Source organism: Hypomesus transpacificus, chromosome 24 (genome assembly GCF_021917145.1).
Source record: "Hypomesus transpacificus isolate Combined female chromosome 24, fHypTra1, whole genome shotgun sequence".
NCBI lineage: Eukaryota > Metazoa > Chordata > Actinopteri > Osmeriformes > Osmeridae > Hypomesus > Hypomesus transpacificus.
In genome coordinates, this window is record NC_061083.1 from 3,002,451 (window position 1) to 3,024,587 (window position 22,137).

At 48.0% G+C, this 22,137-nt stretch overlaps 2 protein-coding genes across 2 annotated transcripts; one reads left to right on the forward strand and one right to left on the reverse strand.

The window, feature by feature from the left end:
- Positions 1–14,509: 14,509 nt before the first annotated feature.
- Positions 14,510–16,076, forward strand: bcl2l16 (BCL2 like 16). Its single transcript, XM_047048418.1, has 3 exons — positions 14,510–14,729; positions 15,046–15,660; positions 15,807–16,076. Exons 2-3 carry the CDS (start codon positions 15,181–15,183, stop codon positions 15,936–15,938), a joined length of 612 nt encoding a protein of 203 aa, XP_046904374.1. The 5' UTR covers positions 14,510–14,729; positions 15,046–15,180; the 3' UTR covers positions 15,939–16,076.
- Positions 16,077–16,720: 644 nt separating this feature from the next.
- Positions 16,721–19,445, reverse strand: tubb2b (tubulin, beta 2b). Its single transcript, XM_047048410.1, has 4 exons — positions 19,328–19,445; positions 18,342–18,450; positions 18,104–18,214; positions 16,721–17,927 (listed from the first exon to the last, which is right to left on the reverse strand). Exons 1-4 carry the CDS (start codon positions 19,382–19,384, stop codon positions 16,867–16,869), a joined length of 1,338 nt encoding a protein of 445 aa, XP_046904366.1. The 5' UTR covers positions 19,385–19,445; the 3' UTR covers positions 16,721–16,866.
- Positions 19,446–22,137: the final 2,692 nt, after the last annotated feature.

The following is a 22,137-nucleotide window of genomic DNA, read 5'->3' on the forward strand; positions in this document are numbered from 1 at the left end:
GTAGGAGAGCAGAGCAGAGCATCTGCCAGGCTTCAAATGAGATCTGTACTTTCACACCTCGAGAAAGAGCATGGCAGCCATCAAACCTGCGCCTTAATGCGCTTAGCTATTTGAAAAGTCCCACTTGTCATGGTAGGTGCTGATGCCGCATCAATTATTTATTTCACGTCTGATTGAAAAGCATCGCGCAAATTCATTAACGTATGCAAATGATCACAATTACAATTATCTTCATATCTAGATAGTGAGGAAATAAAAACCTCTGCACTATCTGAATCCCCAGTGCACCACAAGTTAGACTTTGCATTCAAACCAATCAAGCCTCATCTACATATTCCTAATTAGCTGAAGCATTTTCAGATGCCAATTAGCAGGTCTCATAAAAAGACTCTTTGCCATGAGGCGTTGTCTTTTATCGAGGAGTCTGCAGGTGTGTGGATCACCATGTGGCTTCTGTCATAGGCAAGTGTTTATTCTCGCTAATTAATCATATTAACACATGCAGATGAGTGTAATTGCCTTTGCTTCTCCGCCTCATGCTGTGTGAAGACAGAAGAGAAGCCAGGATATTTATACAAGCTGCTCAAGAAGCAGAGGCCCATAGTGACATCCCTTAGACCTGCCACTCCTTTGATCCGAGTTCCAACACTGAGGCTTCCAGCTCAGCTCTCCCAACGATCATGATGATGGTCCCTGAACCGGCCCGCTACAGAAGATCATCTCGGGCCCCACGCCGGGCCTCAGTGGGTTGAGGGGAGGGGCCAAGGTGACGTTCTGGGGCTTCTGACAATGTGTCGGACTGACTCGACCTTCACCTCTGGGCCGCATCCTTCTTGCTCCATCGGTGGGATGTGTTTAGTGTTCCTGGAGCTGTAAGTTATGTTGGAGAACACGGAGGTATGTGGGTGGCTACTGTCAGGGACTGGGAGCTATGCTGGAGGACTCAAGAGGTATGTGGATGGCTACAGTCAGGCTGGGAGGGAGCTTTGTGTTGACAGATAGGTATGCATAAAATGTATTCATGTCTTCCTTCAATCATAGCAGTTACACTTGTGCTAACAAACATGTTTTAGTCAAACTAGCATTGATTGAAGGCTTCCTCTAAATAGGTTATTGTGTAGTTACATACTGTAATCATGCACTGCCTCTTGCCTACATATTTCTTTCAATGTTACACATTCTTCCCGTGTCCATAAAAAAACGTCTGAAAGTATCTGGTTTTCTCTTAAAACATGTCCATCAACGAGAGGCCGCGAAAACACGAAGAGAATTTAGTTTTTTATGTCATTGTGAAGGATGTTGATTTAGGTGCACGTGTTATGCAACATTATCTGCACTAGACTGGTTGATAATGCATCAGGAGGAAATATGAATGTACCGGAAGATATTTATGCCGACAGGAACGTTTGCAACCCCAAATCAATGTCGCGAACAAGTGAGGAAGAAACGAGCGTAATGACAAAGACAAGACTTTACAACTCCGAGCCTCACACAGGAATGTCAGGGAGGGAGCGGGCGGAAAGTTCCCTCGCCCAATCAGAATGCTTTGAATAATTAAACTGATCGGCTTAATTAGCTCAATTACGTTAATTTGACCACGGAACACGGCCATATGGTGAAAGGAAACAAAAGAGGGGGGAACTAATTAAAAGTAAAATAATGAGGATTTTAATTAACTGGCTCCCCAGACAGCAGCGCGCAGGGATCAGGAGCCTGGTACCATAATTAAAGTGCTGTAACGCTGGCAACATCCCTCCTCTCTTTCTTATATCTGTGAGGGCTCTATCCATCTAATTAAATCTGTAAATAAATTAGCAACATTGAGGGTTCCTGCTTGACTTAACACCGCCTGCAATCCGCCACCACCACCGCCCTCCTCCCTTTCCCCCACCCCACATCAACCCCCCCCAATAACACGCTCACCTTAGCTCATCTCTCACAAGCCTACTGTAGCACCCAGATGCAGAGGTTGTGCCAAGGTCTGTCATTAACACACATTTATAGATAGGGTATTTGAGTATTTGTGTTTGTGTGTGTGTGTGTCCCTGCATGCGTGTGTTTGTGGTACTATCATGTTTGTGCAGGCTGCTGTTTGTGTTTGCTCCCTGTCCTAACCCCTAATTCTCTTTAAAATGGTATCTACTCAGAACAGCGGGGCATCGCAGCACAACCAAAGGTGACACCAACCCCTCTGCTCTCCTGCTCGCTCGAAATAAACACCCCCACATCCTCCTTTATCTGTCTTTCTCCATCCCTCCAAGTTCAACATCCACGTTTACCCCTCTCCTCCTCTTCCTCCTCCTCCTCTTCCTCTCTTCATGTGACACCCCTGCAACCTCCTCCCTCGAAAACATGCACTTCATTAAAATGCATTCAGAATGACGAGAGAGAGAGACCATTTGCATATTAAATTAACAGCCACTTAAGGGTTCTGAGGGAACTGTTACACTGTCAGTTCATCTAAATGAAGAGCAAGCATGCGTTCAGCTGTCATTACCAGGGCTGTCATTGTTTGACACGGTTGAGGAACGGTGTGTGTTCAGCGCCATCATGGTTGACAGACAAGGAACAGAGAGAAGACTGACATCCAGACTGACATCCAGACTGACATCCGTACCGTCTACCTCCGTCCTACGTCGAGCAACAAGACAACGGTCGGATCTCCACCTCGCGATGATTATCACAGGTGCGTTCCGCGTCGGGTGGGACCCAGGGGGTGTCGTATCGACACACAACCAGACTGTGGGAGAGCCCGGTGGGAAGTGTTCTCACAAGAGAGCGGAGGGGGAGGGTGGGGGGGGACAGATGCTCTGCTCCACTCAGGCCTGTTACTGGAGAGACTTTCCACCCTACTCCAAACACGTCCCCTAACGCAGCAGAACGGCGATGACCTCGTTAGCCGAGCACGCGCGTGTTCTCCTGTCCGACGCCGGGCTCTGCGGGCCCCCTCGCACGCTCTAACCCCCAGGCTCAACAGGCTCCCAAACAGATCTCCCATCAGCCTTCCTGTCATGGAAACTGATCCCTTCCAAAAGGGGGGGGGGGGGGGGAGGGGCCGGGAGACAAACCGATCGTAGACAGGCGTCGACTGGCCTTTGTTCTCTCGGATGTTTGTCTTCGGAAGGTGCCACGATAGGCCAGAAGTGTTGGAGGAGGCCGGGCCCTCGTCGGTAGGTGCACCAATGTAACCCCCCCCCCCCCCCCACTCCCAGGAACCAGGTGGAGCCCACGTGCGTTCATTAGCGCTGTTTAATGAGGAGCAGATGCAACAACACTCTTTTTCTCTCTCTCTCTCTCTCTCTCTCTCTCTCTCTCTCTCTCTCTCTCTCTCTCACACACATACTCTCTCTCTCACACACATACTCTATCTCTCTCTCTCTCACACACGCACGCACACACAACACAAACCTATTCATTCTGGCCCTTTGTGGAGGGTCTCTCACAGCATGGGCGTGAGGGCCTCATTTGCCCAATTTAGATGAATGACTGAGATCATATATCATTCGCTCATGTCACCCTGTTGCTGTCCACAAGGAGCTGGGTGAAAAGCGAGTCTGGTCCGATTACGGAACAATGAGATCCACTGGGTGTTTGCCCCCATCCCCGCCCCCCGTAATGAAGTGCTTGGTTTCTCTTTCTTCACCTCAGATTGGCCCTGCAGCGTGTCCACTGTGTCAGTCATCCCTGTCATTGACTCACACATGTTTTAGTTTGCCCCTTCTCCCTACTGGGGGGAACGGGCTGTCTGGGTCTGCAGCAATGTGCGACCCCCCTCCCCTCCCCCCCCCTCCCCTCCCCCCCAACCCCCCCCCCCCCTCCCCCTTCAGCTCTGATCAAGAGGGCATGCTTTCAAGAAACGATCCCTTATTGCCCATTAAAGTTAACTCACAACATCCCAGGTCTTTTAATTGAAAGGGCTGAAACCTGAACAGCCAGCGTGCCGCGGTGGCAGGCTGGCTCTGGTGGAGCTGGAGCTGGTGCCACGTTGTGGAGAGCGACCGGCCTGGACCGGCGGGCCCAACAGAGCTGCCCTGTACGTCAACTGAAACACAGAACACTGTCCTCCTGATAGTCCTGAGAAACCCTTACGTTCATGATGGTTTCATTTGATTCGTGATCAAAGTGTCTGTGTTCGGTTACTTTCCCCTTTCCCTGTGAATGGGGCCTGATTAAAGCCTGCGTTTTTTTCCCTCCGTTTCTGTCTGGTCTGAAGTGGGTGGGAAGTGCGAACGATGCCGATCGGCGGCGCGGAGGCGGCGGAAATGTCACGGCGCGTGCCGATGTGCTCTGGCATTTTGGAGAGAGATATCATGCGAGAGCCGGGGTTAAAAGGTACTCGAGCCCTGATTCACTGGCCACTCTCCACCTCAGAGAGAGCAGCTGAGCTTTCTTTCCCCCCCCTGTGAGCCCTGACATTGACAGGCTACCCAGCGAGACAGCGCTCTGGGTCTTGGGAGGCAGGCTAGTGATGCTCTCCTCTGGTGCACCAGGGGCGAGGGGCCAACTCCCCCATGGCACTCCCGGGCGTCTGTGCCTTGGTCTCTGGCTTGATAAGCAGAGCCAGCCTGCCCTCTTTCATGCTGCTACCCCACCTTGGAAATGCCAGCACAGGGCCAAGGGCAGAGCTTTCCCCAGACAACCCCAGCTGAGCCCCACCTCACTGAACCATGGGGCCCATCTGCCTCTTATCAGCACCCACACACCTGTACACACAGACAATAGTGCAGTAGCATGTGTGTGTGGCTGTGTGTGTGGGTGTGCGTGTGTGTGTGTGTGGCTCAAGGCCTACGAACGGGAGTAGGGCAGGAACAGAGGAATCACACCTGTTTCTTCACAGTGCTAATGGTGTCAGTTAGTGGTTTTCTCGGCTCAGGGTCTGTGTGCGAGACACGTCGCGCAGCTACCGAGCGGAACTTTCTAGTCCCTGTTGAGGTTCATTGGGGAGATAAGACATTTGACCAACGGTCACTACACCATCTCTGCTCAGAATCTCTCTGTCAGTTGTCATAAACTGTACAACGTCAATTTGCATGTACTCCACAACTGCCGTGAAAGATGACAATCTATGAGAAAATCTACCAGAGACTTGCCTTATATCTATTTCCATGGATATTTGGGCATGATTAAAACATATACTTAGACATGACAAAAAATGAAACGTCCCTTCGAAAAGACAGTCCATTTGGTGTGTGCTTGTGTGTGCGCGCAATGCGATTGTGTGTGTTTGTTTTCTATAATTGTGTAAGCCAATGAGGAACTCTGATAAGCCTGGTGGAGCCAGAGAGACGGCAGACACCCTGCAGTAGACTGAAAGATGTCTGCTCTGATAGGAGAGTGGAAGCTAGTAACAGACGAAGTCTCTGGTTTTCTTTTTTTTTTGTCTCTCTCTCTCTCTGTCGCTCTCTCTCTGTCTCTCTGTCTCTCTCTCTGTCTCTCTGTCTGTCTCTCTGTCTCTCTGTCTGTCTCTCTGTCTCTCTGTCTCTCTGTCTCTCTCTCTCTCTCTTTTCCTCTCGTTCGACTTGAAGACCCACATGCACACGCTCAGACCTCTTAACCTGCAGTGGCTTCTCGAAATCTATTTCACCCCACCCACTTGTATACACAGTGGCATGTCCTTGAGTAAACATTCCTCCATGGAAGCGAGTAAACAGATTCATCCTAAGCTCTCCACTTGAATCTCTGCTCGTATGATTTTTATCATGGGACCGTTTGTTGTCATAACCACTCGACCACGGTGGCTCGGCATTCCAGGAGATGAAGAATCCTTCTGGAAACTCCAACGTCGGTTTTGATGTCCTTCTGAGAGGAGTTCCATCCCCCTCCAAAGGCTGTGGAGCCTTTCGATGGCCCCCGGGGGAAAGATGGCGGACCAGACAACAGCGGTCAGAAAACGTTCGCAACTCAAGCTGAGGCGATCGCCTTGCTCCACGTCTGAAGTCTACCACAGGACTCTGTTCTCCATGTTTCTCCTGCTAACCGCCCTGGGCGTGAGGGGTTTACGAAGGGTTGAGCCACATAGAGAGAGAAGGCGAGAGAGAGAGAGAGAGAGAGAGAGAGACAGGGCGAGAGAGAGAGAGAGAGAGAGACAGGGCAGAGAGAGAGAGAGAGAGAGAGAGAGAGAGAGAGAGAGAGAGAGAGAGAGAGAGAGACAGGGCGAGAGAGAGAGAGAGAGAGAGAAGGCGAGAGAGAGAGCGGTGGGTTAAAAGCCAATTGATTGCGTGTTGTCGGCGCATCTGAGTGCCTGCGTGCGTGCGAGCGAGAGTCCACGTGTGTGTGTGTGCGCCCCTCACCCCGTGCCTCCTGTCTCTGTTTTTGAACTTGCTAGATGAAGCCATCTGCGGGGGTCTCCAGGGAGACCGCCCTCCCCAGTCCCCTCGGCTCCACTCCCATGTTCTGCTCCTGCTGTAATGGGAAAATTGCTGTGTCTTTACGCTCTAGTTGGGATTGGCTGTGTTGATCAGCATTGCAGGGACAATTAGAAGCAGCTTCATGAGAGGCCCTTTCGAATAAAGCCGAGGCATCATTGGTGGGCGACACACACAAACCTGAAACCGACGGGTGCAGGATAAGACATCTCCTTCCCTCGGCCCCAACACCTAGTCTCCACGTCAGGTGAGGCGCTCACGGGGAGACGGGCATGGGCCAAGGAGACGATGTCGGGCAGGCATCGATTTGCATTCATAATGATCATCGAGACACGTCGGAGCCCGGTGCGTTGTCTTCGCTGGGGTGTTTTTGTGTGCTAGGAGGGTCCTACTTTGGGTGAGTAGGTGTGTGCTGAGCACATCATTATCTCTGCCCGTCTCACTAGACTTACCATCCCTTCACACGTCGCCAACATGAAAATGAATCAGGCAGCTGTCTTGCTGTGCCGACAGTTCCTCAACTAATTATGACAGCACAGGCAAAAAAGGTCCGGCAGGACTGGGAGTTGCTGTAGGAAGAGGCTGGACCCCAGTTTGTGTTCATAGGCAAGCAGAAAATATGAAGGTGTGGGGAGAGGGGGCGGGGTTTGTGGGGGGTGGGGGGGGGGGGGGCGGTCAGGGACATTGTTTATGAGCTGAGTGAAGTGGACCATCACGTAAGGAGTCAAGCAAAGGCCAAGTTAGCGATGGAAGGAGCGATTAGAGGCAAGAGAGGGAGGGATGAAAGAGAAGCAGGCACTGGAGCAACATTCCTCTGTAGGACTCAATCCCTTTTTTACCGACTGTTCTCCGTAACAGAACACCCCTTCTCAACCCTTCTTCCTCCTCGATGGAGAGGGTCATGAGCAACAGAGATTTCCCAAATCAGCCCCAAACCCAGCCCGTCTACTCCTTGAATCTTGTCCTCGATACAAATCAAGAACACAAACATAATCAGGCGCCAAAAGCCTGTACTCTGTACCCACCGACCCTCACACACACACACACACACACACACACACCAGGTCTGCCAGCTCAGAGAACCAATCGTCTCTGCATTCTGAAACTGTTCATCGTTATTCAGAGCTCCCTGGATCCCTCGAGGGATCGCTTCTCCGGTTCCCTGGAGGGGCTGTGGTCAAATAACCACCAAAACACAGCTCGGCAGCTGCCTGCTCTCCTCTGAACTCAGATAAAAGCTACAATAACGCTAGGTGAGTCTGCGACGCTCCGTTAACAACACACGGCTAATTGGCCGTAAATGAGTCCATCTGGTGGGAGTTGGAATTCACTGAGGCAGTGTTAGGGCTAGCAGCTCCCTCTCACCACCACCCCACCCCCCACCTAGCCCTACTTATCCCCGCATTGCTGAAACCCCCCCCCCCACACACACACACACCCTCTCTCAGACCACCGGGACTGGCCTCACTGCCCGTGACATCCTCAGCCTCCGTCTGAGCTCACGACTGAGCTCCTCAAACACAGCAGGATGTCTGAAGGCTCGCAGGTTTGTTTGCGGCATGGTTGTGCCGTAAAGAACGTCGTAAAGCTGTGAGGGGAGACGTCCGTTTGTCGCGTTCAGCATCGCACCTTGCAAAACCCCCGAAACAATCACTACCACTCATGTCGTGTGACATTTCGTTCAAGTTGCATTGCTAAACCATAACACCGTCCCTAACCCTTTAACCTTTAGGTTCAGATACCCATGTCATTTGACTGGTTCCACTCTGAAAGATCCAGACCTGTTGGCAACAGATTTGTATTATCAGGACCTCTACAGCCCAATGGTGACATGTGTTCGTTTGCACAGCTTGCTGATCAACAGTATAACACTATTACCACCACAGCTGATGCCAGGACATCTGGACTGGAGGTGTAGTGTTTCTGTAGGTTGCCCTGTTTACCACATAGCTGCATGAGAGCCCGGAGATCTGCACCGTTTCTACACAAAATGTGTCAGGTACTTTCTCTCTATGTTCATTGGTCATCATTTTGGTCATCGTTAGCCACCTCTTAGCGTTCCACGGCGGGCCGGAAATCACCCCCCCTCCCAATCACCACCCCCACCCATAAAAAGTTGTTTTAGACTGCTACACTGGCTATATATCATTGGAAAGATACAATTCTGTTGATTCTATTGATGTCAACCATTTCAAGATCTAGCAACAGCACTAATGTGTCAACAACGCGAAAGCAAACAGAGTACTCACCTAGCAAGGTTGTCCAGTTCAAAACATCCCAACGAAAATGGTGTGGTTACATTCCCAAAGGTCCGAACTATCTAACCAAGGGTTTATTTAACCAAGGGTGTATTTTGGCAAAACAATGTATTTGATTCATAAACAGCCATGAACATCAATCAGCTCCCTTAAGAATGTTTTGGATATTGGTGTCAAAATGGCCACTGCACTCTGACCTTTCGATTGACATCTAATTTTACCCAATAGGATCTGTCCATAGCCTTCTAAAGCCAACCAGGTGGCTCCCAAAATCTGTGTGTTCCCCCCCCCCCCCCCCCCCCCTCCCGCCCCCACTCCCCCTCCCATTAGCTCTGTCTGGGTTCAAAAATTACACTTCAATTGTTTCACAAATGAACTTGCTGACCATATAGTCTATGCAATTCTGAAAAAGGCCATATACAGGTTTAAGGGTACCCTACGCCTGGATGTACCCTTAGAAAACTTGTGTAAAATATTTGAGGGAGTCAGATGGCTGAGCGGTTAGGGAATCGGGCTATTAATCAAAGGGTTGCTGGTTCGTTTCCTGGCCTTGCAATATGTCGTTGTGTCCTTGGGCAAGGCACTTCACCCTACTTGCCTCAGGGGAATGTCCCTGTACTTACTGTGAGTCACTCGGGATAAAAGTGTCTACTTCATGTAAATGTATTCATTTGTTGTGGGATTATATTCTACTTTTGACTTGGATTAGATCAGGCTTCATTCTGTCCCATTGTGTCTTCCAGCTAATACCTCCCACCTAAAAGCATCTACAGACATCTGTATGCAAAACTAAATGTAGGCAGAAATATTTATATTTCATTGTATTCAAGCTTCTATTAGTCAAGAGTATCACCTTTCAAAGGGACCAAAACTATGCATGTGCTTCAAATCGTTCAAGAACAGGTTTCAATTTACTTTAGGTATGCTTTATTAAGGCGTTTTAGGCAAATTTGTCAGGATTGTTAAGAGGTTCTTAAGGAATAGGCCATTTCGGATTATCATGAAGGCAAATATTTTGTATGATCTTCTATTGTCCATGGGGATTCACATAAATCATTATGGTCGGCAATGTGATAACTTTGATATGATGTTGGAGGAATGCAAGGCTTTAAAAAGTCAGAAAACTGGTGAGAGAAGGCCTAACTAACAGCGAAATTCGAGATTAAATGGCAAACCGAGTGATTTGTTAATTACTGCAGTGCTATTGTATGTCTCTTCTAATGCAAAACTTTGTTTTTCCCAAATAAAGTATTTGGCTCATTATAACAAACTTGAAAGATTCCTTGAGTGTCTGTTCTCAACAGGGAGTGGTGGAAAGTGTGAGAGAGAGAGAGAGAGAGAGAGAGAGAGAGAGAGAGAGAGAGAGAGAGAGAGAGAGAGAGAGAGAGAGAGAGAGAGAGAAGGAGGAGGAGGGAGAAGAATGCCTGCACTTTCTACCCCCAATGATCTAATTGAGGAGAGGCTTCAGTTACATAAACAAGAAGTAGCTCTCAAGTTGAAAATTAAATATGCTGAAGAGAAGGCAATGTGCTTGTCAAGAGCGAACCATATTCCAGGGGGGGGACCACTCGTGGCACAAGTCGGATAGTGAGAGGGAGTTATTGGCATTGAGAGCCAGCTTCATTCCACAGGAGAGTCCCTCCCTCCCTCTTCATAACAATGAACAGAACAGCCTCTCAGCTCTATTTCTGTATGCCTGCATGGTAACACTCTGCTGTACTACATAGTTTTGATCTGGATAGCTTTCTATATTCACCCGGGCAAGCAGAAGGCCTTTGACGAGAGCTGATTGGACTAATGGGTGTCAGCTGACCAGTCTCAAAGACCCCTTAAGAACAACCCAAATGTCTTAACCTAAATCTTCAGAGATTAACCTCTAAACCAGAGTCCACCATGTTAATGTAAATGTGGATTCAAGGGGATCGGCAAAATACAAATTGAGAAGAATTACAGTCACTGTGCCCCACATCCAGAGAGAGAGGACTTATCGACAACGTCCACAAGCCACATCCAGCTCTCAGCGGCTATCAACCAATGAAAACTCTGCATGTATCGAACGTGTAATACTGCCACTTAACTTAACACAAACGCCTCAGCAGATGTGGCAGGTCTTCAAAAGGCTCGTACTGTACAGCGAAGGGGAAAATAGGAGGAGAGGACGGATAAATCGATCCATAAAACCATCTACACCCGAGGGGGTCCCCTCATTTTCCCCCCACAAACCACTCCACCTCCTGGGGTGAGAAGGAAACAATGGCGGGCCATCAATACCTGCAATTGAAAGAAGGCGGGACGGGAGGCAGGTGTGCCCGCAGAACAAGTGGGTCACCTCTCCTCCAGACGGTCAATAGTTTTGCATCCATTCAGTCCAGTGGGAGACAGAGAGGAGGATGGAGGAAGGGGGTGCCATTAGGGCCCCTCTGGAAAAAAAGACGGCCACCGAGGAGGGGGAAAGGGGGATGGATATCTGAGGCAGGGTACAGGCAGACACGCCAGGGGATGGAGGTGTTTTCAATTACCGGCCAATTCAGAGCAATTTCCTCCCCTTTCTGACCACCCCCCCCCCTGGGGTGAGGGTGATGGGAGTCTTACAAGGAGAGGCGGGTAGATCCCCACCGGTTGGTTGGGAGGGCGAGGGGGAAGCGGTGGGGTTTCACTCGATTCGTCGTTCAACTTATCTGTGTCACCTTGTCTGAGGCTGGGCTTTTTGAAAATCCCCAAAACTTCAAAGTGTTGTTCTGTGTAGACAATGATAAGAAACTTCCTTAGCAACAAGACAGACGTGTGCATCTAACAGATAACAGCCAGTATGTTCGACAGATATGATTCATAGCATTGTTCCAGGTGATGGAACGGAAAAAAAAACGTTTCTGTGCGTGCTATTTTCCTTTCCATGAGCACAATGTGCACCGTGACACAAAGACTTCACAAGGAATCTACAACGTGAATCCTCCAAAAGACACATTGATCCTTTCCACCACGGCTAAACATCACACCGCCTCCCTTGTCCTGCACGTTCCCTTTGTTCTTACGATGTCAAAGGGTTCTTTTCTTCTGTTGACTTGAGGTGATCCGCAGGAATACTGGCATGTTTCGTTCTGTTCTCAGTATCGCGCAGCACAAATGTCTCGGGCCCTGCAGATGTTTCTCGCACTGGAAACAAAGGCAAAGGCGAAAGCCCTCCATTATTTCAGGCTCTGTTCCAGTCGAAGCCTGCCAGAGAAATCCATGCTGAGGCCACAGGAGATCCAGTCCATGCAGAACTACTCTACAATTTAACACAGGCCTCAAAGAACCCCCCAGCAGGGAGGAAAATGGGTGGGTGGGGGGGGTACAAGTAAGTGGATAGAAAGGAGTGTCGCACACGGTGAAATACAATAAATACAATGTGTTCTCCCCTCATGCTTATCGCAGTGTCCTTGTCCTGAGTGTGTTTTCATTCAACCCCTATGTTGCAGGAGAGGTGTGTACCTATTGCTACTTACTAACTTTTACAGATGCACTATAGAAAGCATTCTGACTGGTTGTATCACAGTGTGGTATGGGAGCTGCACAGACCGGGACCGCAAGGCCCTACGAAGTGTGGTCCGTTCTGCTGAGTTCATCATCGGCAGGAAGCTCCCAGCCCTACAGGACACCTACCACACACGTTGCCTTAGGAAAGCCAGCAGGATTCTAAGAGACTGTTCCCACCCATCCTTCAGTCTCTTTACCCCGTTGCCTTCTGGCAGGCGTTACCGCAGCATCCGGTCGCGCACACGCAGACTGGACAACAGTTTCTACCCAAGGGTCATCAGGCTTCTCAATGGACACTGATATGGACATTTTTACTGCACACTAGTCACTTATACACTGTCACTTTCAGCTACTGGTTGCTCTTTCAGTAACATTGCACTACTGTACCTCGCCACCAGGCTCCTGTTTGGTCATTGACAAAGTCACTGATCTGTAAATTTGCACTACTGCACTGTACTCCATTTAGGTTAGATTAGTTTATAGGGTTGTAACAGGTTTTTTTTTTTTTTTTTTCTTTCTTTTTTTTTTTTTTTCTTTTTTTTTTTTTTGTGTATTAGGGTTAGTATAGCGTACTATTTATTGTTATCTGTAATTTAGGAAGTTTTAGTGTTAGGGTTAGTATAGTCGTTTATTTATTGCTATCTGTATATTTAGGAAGTTCACTTATCTAAGCTCAGCATAGATGTAAATTTGTTCTGTGTACTTATATGTTATGTTATGCCAAGTGCTTGCGTTGTCTTGTCTTAAGAATTTCAGTGCCCAGTCTAACCTTGTGTTGCTCTGTGCACCTGACAAATAAAAGACTTGAACTTGAACTATTGTTCAGCTGTTGTGGCATCATAACGCTGCAGGCGTGGCGCACGCAGCGACTATACAGCACACTCGACCACCCTCCGAACGTTACCTGAACCACTACTTAGCAGACAAAAGTAACGCCTTAGCCTTTTTCAGTTGAGAAACAGGGCATCGTTGTTGCGAAGCACAAGCCCCCCATGATAAGTTGCGGTCGAAGCCGACTACAACTTCAAATGCCCTCCCCAGACAGGAAGTGACTCCCCTGCAGATGTTGCAACATGAACATATGACAGGCCTGATAGCAGGCCCCAGCGATGACGTCACTTCCCTTACTCACCAACTCCACGTCGATCAGGTGATAACGCATGTACGGCGAGGGAGGATGGGGGGGGGGGGGTGTGAACGAGCCCCTTTATGGCTGTTTCGCCTTATCTCCCTCTGCATACATATACACAATGTATGCGCCAGATGGTCTGAAGCGCAGCGCCGCTCGCGCTGCCACTTAAGCACGTCTTTGTGCTGGCGTATAAATCAATGCATTAACTACGAGGATAAATGTCGCGCGGACTGTGTTTGATTGATCCCCAAGTGATGCATAAAATCATAAAGCGAGAGAGATAGTTAACACCCGCAGGACAACGTAGGCCTGCTCGGGCGTGAGTGCCATTAAATCTGTCACGACGAGTGCTCTTTACTCAGCTCTCTGAAGCTGTTCCGTCAACAAACAGTAAACCATAGACAGTAGCATATACATTCAAATACCTCACAAATGACTGAGCATACTCTTATATACTTTTTTTCTGGTCCTCACTATGGTTTGAAAGTTATTAAGTGTATACTTCTACACACAGTTATCAATGATTCAATGACTACGAAAACAGAGTCATTCATATTGATCACACTACATTCACTACTTATTCCGAGGCTCAAAACAACAGTGCCGTTCGATATTTGTCTCGAGTAAGACGCCGCTGCGCCCTAGTGGATGAACGAAGGAATGGCAGCTCTGTGTTGAAGGCCATGGACTTCAGGAAAGCACTGTCGCTGTAGAGGCAGACAATAGAAGGAACATGAGCCTCCCACAGCTTCTTCCTCTGCATCACATTCCACTGGAACCCTGGACACAACTGGGACGCTCATGTCACATTCTGTGGCGTGTGTGTGTGTGTGTGTAGGCAGGAGTGACTGAAGTGATGATCTCCATCGTGAAACACAATATGGCATGCGCGTGTGTGTGTGTGTGTACGGATGTGATGCGACACGACGGCCTGACTGTTGTGGAGGTGAATCCCTCACTGAAACGCAGTCAATAGTACCGTTTTCAGGATCATGCTAACAAAGGTCTGTGACAGGGTTGTAAAAGCCGTCCAGAATCACAACAGATCAACGCCCGCTCCACAGGGAACGGAGGTGTTGACGGGGAACGTATTCCATGTAACACTGGCAACACATGCTATACTCTATACTCTCATTTGGCTTCCCTGCCGTCTGGTCTGTTTGGCTTTCACAGACAGTTAACATTGACCTGTCTCTCTACAGACTCACACATCCAGGGTTCTTTATATAGATGTGCTTGTGCTGGAATGGGGCTGTGTGGCAGGGGGTTGTTGATGGGTCGTTTTCCAACAAGGGATCTAATATTATCCCCGGGGAAAGAACACGACTGGACTCGATGACCTAGTCCAACCGCACAAACTCCTCTGGACCCTGCAGTTACCTGCCAGATAGCTTTCCTTTTTTGTGCTGGTGTGTGTGTGTGTGTGTCCAGCTTCCACTTGGTGTTTTGATTAAGAAGGTGAGTTGTAAATGCCTTTCTTCACTGGTTGCTTTTGTGCTTGCAAATATGTCTTTTAGATTATCTGAAGAAGGTTATGTTGGGGAGGTGCAACATGCAACTGCTAGATAGCCAGGTGAACTCATTTTAACACACATGCCATATGACCTCATTCTAACACAAATGGATAGGGATAATCCCTCAGCCTTGGTTTGGAATCCTTTGAAAAACAACAAAAATTCACGGAAAGCATTGGATGTTTTGACAATTTTCACTGCTCTGTTCCATGGCCTTCAACATGTGAACCCCAGAACATAGCCACAGTTTTGCCCTGTAGTTGCAGGTGAGTCATTCATGCGGTCTTAAGATCCATAAGAGGATGACTAAGAGCTCTCGGGCCCAACCAGTGGATGACGAGCTGCACTGATGCTAAACACAGCCTGGCGATCACCCACCTGGGAGAGAAAGCAGGATGTGTCAGTCCGAGGACCCAGAGAGGTCACATGGGGTCGCCAGCACTGACCCTCTGGTGAGAGAGGCCTACCTGATGGCCCACGACTACATCGACTACGTCACCGCCGGGTCAGACGGCCCCGTGGCTCCGCCCCCCACCTCCTGCGCCGCGGCCCTGCGTCACGCCGGCGACGAGCTCCTCGTCCGCTTCCCCATCTTCTTCAGGCGCTGGCCGCGCGTCTTCCAGGATGTGACCTCGGCCTCGGCCTGCCCCATGCTCATGGCTATCCTGGACGAGCACTTTGCCCCCACGACCTCTGGGGGGCGCCGGAGAGAGCTGGCCTGGAGCGCAGTGTTGTCGGTCTATGTGCTGGCCGGCCAGATGGCCCTGCACTGCCGTGACAGGGGCATGGTGACGGTCCTGCCCCAGCTGAAGGAGTGTGTGGGCAGCTACGTGGAGAGGGTGATCTGCCCGGAGATAAGAGACAGGGGTGGCTGGGTGAGTCATCACGTGTGTGCGCAAGGTTCCCTTAGTTCAAACTGATAACAGATACCACTGATACATTTACAAACCTGGAATCGATGACCATGTCATTTGTTTATCTTATGATCTGCATTTTCATGAAGTATTTCTGCTCTTGACAGAGTGGCTTTGTGACTCGCTTCGGCCAGAAGCAGAACTTGGAGGGTCAGGTGAAGAAAGTGTGTTGTTGGACACTTCTCCTGTTGGCCACAAGTATCCTCTCCTACTTCCTGTGGAAAAGAAGAATGTCTTAAACAACAGCGCCACCCAGTGATCAGCATGAGTCATGTTCAAAACATTTGCAGTAGATGTAGTTATTTTCTAGAAGGATCAAGAGATTTGTTTTCCGCACGAGGTTGTCATGAATTTGTTGAAATAAAATTTACATGATATTGTCCATACCCGATTGTCTTCACAGGATGCACAACTGGTCATTCCTCACAAATAATATTATTCCTCTGTAATGCATCTTGTGAAATGTTACATAAACAAGTTATGAAGCCACGGCCTGCAAGGTTTCAAACTTGACTAGACCAATGTTGTCTAGACAGTATATAGTGCAAACATCAGCATTCATGACATTTACGGAAGTGAAAAAGGCATGTGTGGAAGTTCATTTGACTACTCAAATGACTTCATCCCACTAGATGTGGACTTTACATTTAGTCATTTGGTTTCAACATCCTGCAAACTCATCATCTAAGAACATTCCAAAGAGAAACCATACCAACTTAAGACACTGGTATATTTACTTTTAGATTTGCTAACTCGGGTTTTATATCAGACAAGGAATCTCTGGTAGGTGCTCAAAACCCATTTTGAATGCCAGGAGCTCAGCTCACTAATCTGGAACCAGAGGCCTTGCATAAACTGCCAAATCCTTAAGCTATTCCTCAGACCACTAGCACATGACTGTGCTCAATCATCAAATGTAGTCAACAAGGTATTTTCACCTTCACTGCACCATTGAGTACTGTCCCTAAAAAGAGATTGCCTCAGAACATTTAGAAGTGAATTGAAACGCGTACCATGGGACTTTTTTTAAAACAAAAGAATTTTATTGACACGCATCTGTACAGACGAGAAATGACAGCAATAGGTGACAGAACAAAAAGGACAGAAAAAGGAAACACTGGAAAGGTCAACTGTCAGTGTTACGTAGACTGAGAACAGAAGACACATTTAGGCGAGCTCCTCTTCTCCCTCCTCCTCGAACTCGCCCTCCTCCTCAGCGGTGGCATCCTGGTACTGCTGGTACTCGGACACCAGGTCGTTCATGTTGCTCTCGGCTTCGGTGAACTCCATCTCATCCATGCCCTCGCCCGTGTACCAATGCAGGAAAGCCTTGCGCCGGAACATGGCGGTGAACTGCTCGGAGATGCGCTTGAACAGCTCCTGGATGGCCGTGCTGTTGCCGATGAAGGTGGCGGCCATCTTGAGGCCGCGGGGCGGGATGTCGCACACGGCCGTCTTGACGTTGTTGGGGATCCACTCCACGAAGTAGCTGCTGTTCTTGTTCTGCACGTTCAGCATCTGCTCGTCCACCTCCTTCATGGACATGCGGCCGCGGAAGATGGCCGCCACGGTGAGGTAGCGCCCGTGGCGGGGGTCGCAGGCCGCCATCATGTTCTTGGCGTCGAACATCTGCTGGGTGAGCTCGGGCACGGTGAGGGAGCGGTACTGCTGGCTCCCCCTGCTGGTGAGCGGGGCGAAGCCCGGCATGAAGAAGTGCAGGCGGGGGAATGGCACCATGTTGACGGCCAGCTTGCGGAGGTCAGCGTTAAGCTGTCCTGGGAACCTGAGGCAGGTGGTGACCCCGCTCATTGTGGCCGAGACCAGGTGGTTGAGGTCACCGTACGAGGGTGTCGTGAGTTTGAGGGTGCGGAAGCAGATGTCATAGAGGGCCTCGTTGTCGATGCAGTAGGTCTCGTCTGTGTTCTCTACCAGCTGGTGGACTGACAGGGTGGCGTTGTAGGGCTCGACAACAGTGTCGGATACTTTTGGCGAGGGCACCACGCTGAAGGTGTTCATGATGCGGTCGGGGTACTCTTCGCGGATCTTGCTGATGAGCAGGGTGCCCATGCCCGAGCCGGTGCCCCCGCCCAGGGAGTGGGTCAGCTGGAAGCCCTGGAGACAGTCACAGCTCTCGGCCTCTTTCCTCACCACGTCCAGGACCGAGTCCACCAGCTCTGCTCCCTCTGTGTAGTGGCCCTTGGCCCAGTTGTTCCCCGCCCCGCTCTGACCTGAAAAAACAAAACCGTACATTTGTCTAATTTAGCAGACGCTCTCGTCCAAAGCCACGTTCATATGGTGCACTTAGATAAGTACAGTGTAAATCATTTTGTCCAGCGTGACAGGCTATATGGGTGGATGGAGGCTCAAAACCGGTAAAGATGAATAGGGGGAGGAGGAGTCTTACCAAAGACAAAGTTATCTGGTCTGAAGACCTGACCGAAGGGTCCAGATCTCACTGAGTCCATAGTCCCTGGCTCTAAGTCCACAAGCACAGCACGGGGAACGTATTTTCCACCTAAGCAACAAGGGCACAAGAAAAGTAAGAATATGGTTCGCAACTCAGAAGACACAAACCAAACATATGCATTGACTGGATTATTTCATACATGCATTCAACCATAGCACAGCAATCATGTGTTTACCTGAGGCTTCATTATAGTACACGTTGATCCTGTCCAGCTGCAGGTCACTATCTCCATGGTAGGTGCCAGTAGGGTCAATGCCATGCTCATCACTGATCACCTCCCAGAACTGGAAAAGAAAAAAGTGTATTCAAAGGACAGTTCATTGCATAAACTCAGCAAATTCATTGTTCAATAAAATGGCGCATTTCACAATTTGAGTGTTTTGTTTTTTTTATTGATGTGGCCTACGACTGGGACCAATATTACAATAAATATATATACACGCGATTCCGCGCGCGCGGCACACACTCCGATTGGCCACAAGCCATCAGCTATGATTTAAAAAATTTGACCACGTCACTTAAAATGTAGCACCACCCACTTCCGCCAGAACACCGGGCGCGGTGCGCGCTTCATGAATGGCAAGAGAGTAGGCCTATATTGTAAGTTGCACCCCCAAAAATATGAATATTTTGCAAAAACACTGGGAAAATTAGGTCATTGTTTTGTTTTGTTTCAAGACGATCTTAGACTAGCAATTCAATTACAACATTTCACTAAATAACTCCGAGTTTTGGCGCATTGCAGTAGGCCACAAATGAGGACAATCATGCTCTTATAAAAAAGTCTAAAATCACCAAAAAAAGAAATATATATACACATTGTCGATTTTTTTTTTTTTTTTTTTTTTACAAATATTAGGCAAGTAATTTGTTTATGGTTGGCTATAAGATCTACAAGGTAGGCTAACTGGCCTAGATAACCAAAGACAATGAAACAGACAAAAAAACAATTAACCAATTAAAATTTTAAAATATACTACACCCCACCAATTTAATATTGCCCAGAGATACTTTCAAAAGAAATAATTGAGCTTACTCAATCAAAAATTGCAATTTGGGTGTGGTTTCATAGAGACAAAGAAGTGACAGCAAGGCGATATAACCTAGGCCTATGTATTGCAAGATTATATTTAGATTTCCTTGAAATACGGAACTACAAACCTTTGCTCCGATCTGGTTTCCACACTGTCCAGCTTGGAGATGCACAATTTCCCTCATTTTGTCTTTCGACGTGGAGCAATTACTGCACTTACAACACACTGAGCAGACTTTCTGAGAATGCGCGAAAAAAATGGTTTCTCACAATATATATGGGGAGTTTAGTGCCCGCCCTTTTGAGTTATCTACAGCCATTGGCTAATACATGGAAAAACGTTAATAGACGTACTTTTAGGCCAATGGTATTTGTCAAGGATAAATCCTATTGGCCTTCTCTGTCGGTCATTCAAATGTATCTCAAACATGTGATTTAGCCATCTAATCTTGAGACATGTCCTACTTCATGAATGGCGAATAAGACATTGTATTAATTTATAACTTTAATTCCTACTCATAGTTAGGATGTGATTAGTTCAAAGACAACAACAATGTTTATTATGCCTTACTGTACAGATTCATGGTGGTTTCTAATGAAAAGATCAACAAAAAGTACCATCACAGACTCATATCCACGTGGCTTATTGTTAACATCCCGGTTCACGGTTGCAATTTATAACTTTGTGTAAAGATACAATGAAATCAACAATGGTTACATTTTGTTTACAAACAGGTCTGTTAAAGATCATAACACAGTATCGAGGTATCGTTTATTCAGCGTGTTTGGAAAAAGCAGAGTATAGGCTATCGTTAGCCTTCCTATGGCAAGATGACGTGACAATGCTGTATCATAATTGATAGTACCACTGAATATTTAGCATGAACTCCAGTGGGGACCCGGTTGTATCATGCCATCCTGTGTTGCTTTAATGCTGTGAGTTTGGGATACTCCCTTTTTGCGCATTATGAAACATGGCTCACAGGCTGGTCACGCGGTCCGGTGGCAGCTCCTCCCATCCAGACTGTGGAAAAGGCAACATGGTTTAACGTGACACACTCTGAACCCTGAACTTCAAATCCAGGGCAATCTCAAAACAACTATTGCATGAGATTATAAAAAAAGAAAGCTAATCATTATAAATCAATCCCATAGCTATCATCGATAGAACTGTAGCTTGGAGTAATGACATCAGAACTAAAGCCTACTGTATGACAAAGTTGTCACGTAGCCTGTGCTGTTTGGTATAAAACCATACTGTGCCTACTGGTTTTGTAAGGCAAATCATGAAAGTCACCACAGGGTTTCACTGGACAAAGGGAGCAGAGCATTAGCCAGAGGAGAGCGGCACACATTGGTGACCACCAGTGCTGGAATGAGGGCAGGGAAGTTTAATAATAGTTAATCTGGGACTACCAGGGTAGAATGTGACTGTGGTCACAGTTGCTGAGCTGCTGAGGCCTGGGAGAGGAGGGACAGCCACCACGGTGTTAGTTACTGGGTTCTCCACTCCGAACAATCACACCCTCTCACTAGCCTGACTAGGTCTTACCCAGACCTGATTACTGTATGTATCCCAAGCATTTTCATGTAGATCAGTCCTATAGCCAATGGAAAGGAATGGCTGCGTCCTGGGCTGAATGAATGGCTGCTCTCATACAAAAGCCTGTAGTTTGCATCAGTATAGAGAATCCTTCCACGTAGCCTCACAGCATGTTGACAATGCAGGTTGCGCTCAGCATAACTAGGTCGGCTTCTTGTTCCCTGCTCTCAGTCTCACACAGGGCACACAATGGCTGTGCTGTTTCCCGTGGCCAGACCGGGAGGGTGTATGTAAGAGAGGAGGGGTTACGCAAAATGAAGTGACAAACTCGATCAACTAACAGGCTCGCTTCTCTGAAACAGTGTCCGACTGCCACTTCAGTTGGTTATGGTAGGCACTAGTTTTAGTATCTAAAGATGGCAGCAAGGCAAGTGTGTGAGTTCGGGTTTTGCAGAGGAACAGTGGTGGGGGTTCCCTCCCTGAGCCAACAGGAGGGCAGACAAAAGAAATAAATCACAAAGACTTCTTCATGAATGACAAACCACATCTACAGCTTACTACAGTGTCACTCTACGCCCTCTTCCACAGCCAGACCCTCCACCGAACAGTCACGTATTCACTTCTTGTCCACATCATATGACGGTTCAAATTGCAGTCGCGACAGAAAGACAATAGACAGCGCTGGGGCTGCCTGCCTCTGATCTGAACTGTTTATATGTCTCTGCAGCAGCTGTTACACTGCAATGGATAAATAATTCATTTTACAGAGAGGAATGCAGTCGGACGGAACTACAGTAAATGGTTTGTTGCGTGAGGATGAGTGATGTTGACAAGCTAAGCAGACCAAATGTGCATCAGTATAAAAGGCTCTCATGCTGGCCTGCATACGCCCTTATCTTATGATGATGCCATTTTCCCTAAATGGACCATTATGTTACCTTGTTATCTGCTTACAGCAACACTCGACTTGTCCTCCAAGTGCATCCAGAAGCACTACGGCAAACGGTCATTTTATGACTCAGCAAAGCTTCCCTGAATACTTCAGGCAGGCTTCTCTCATTCAGCTCAGGTTGCTGTGTTAAACAAATTCACAGCTCTAGTTTGTTTGTTTTTATGACGATAAGGATCATTTCCTGCAATGGGTAACCTTTACATATGGTTATACTGTAAATGAAGTATCATAAAGCTATTTACAATAACACGTCTAGCTTGTGAATGACATTGCCCCGCCCTAGTTATCTTTAAGAAAAAGATATCACCCTCTGGAGCTTTATCAGTGCCTGTTAAAAACAGAAATACATATCATGTATATAGATTACTCATATACAGTACAGTACACGAGAACACTACAATGACATACGCTGTATTAGATTTGTAAAGACTTGTACAGTATGT

Coding starts and splice junctions, on each gene's coding strand:
- bcl2l16 (XM_047048418.1), top strand. CDS start 15,181: ATGTGTCAGTCCGAGGACCCAGAGAGGTCACATGGGGTCGCCAGCACT. Junction 15,661..15,806: donor TAAGAGACAGGGGTGGCTGG/GTGAGTCATCAC, acceptor TGCTCTTGACAG/AGTGGCTTTGTGACTCGCTT.
- tubb2b (XM_047048410.1), bottom strand. CDS start 19,384: ATGAGGGAAATTGTGCATCTCCAAGCTGGACAGTGTGGAAACCAGATC. Junction 18,451..19,327: donor GAAACCAGATCGGAGCAAAG/GTTTGTAGTTCC, acceptor TTTCTTTTCCAG/TTCTGGGAGGTGATCAGTGA. Junction 18,215..18,341: donor GTACTATAATGAAGCCTCAG/GTAAACACATGA, acceptor CTTGTTGCTTAG/GTGGAAAATACGTTCCCCGT.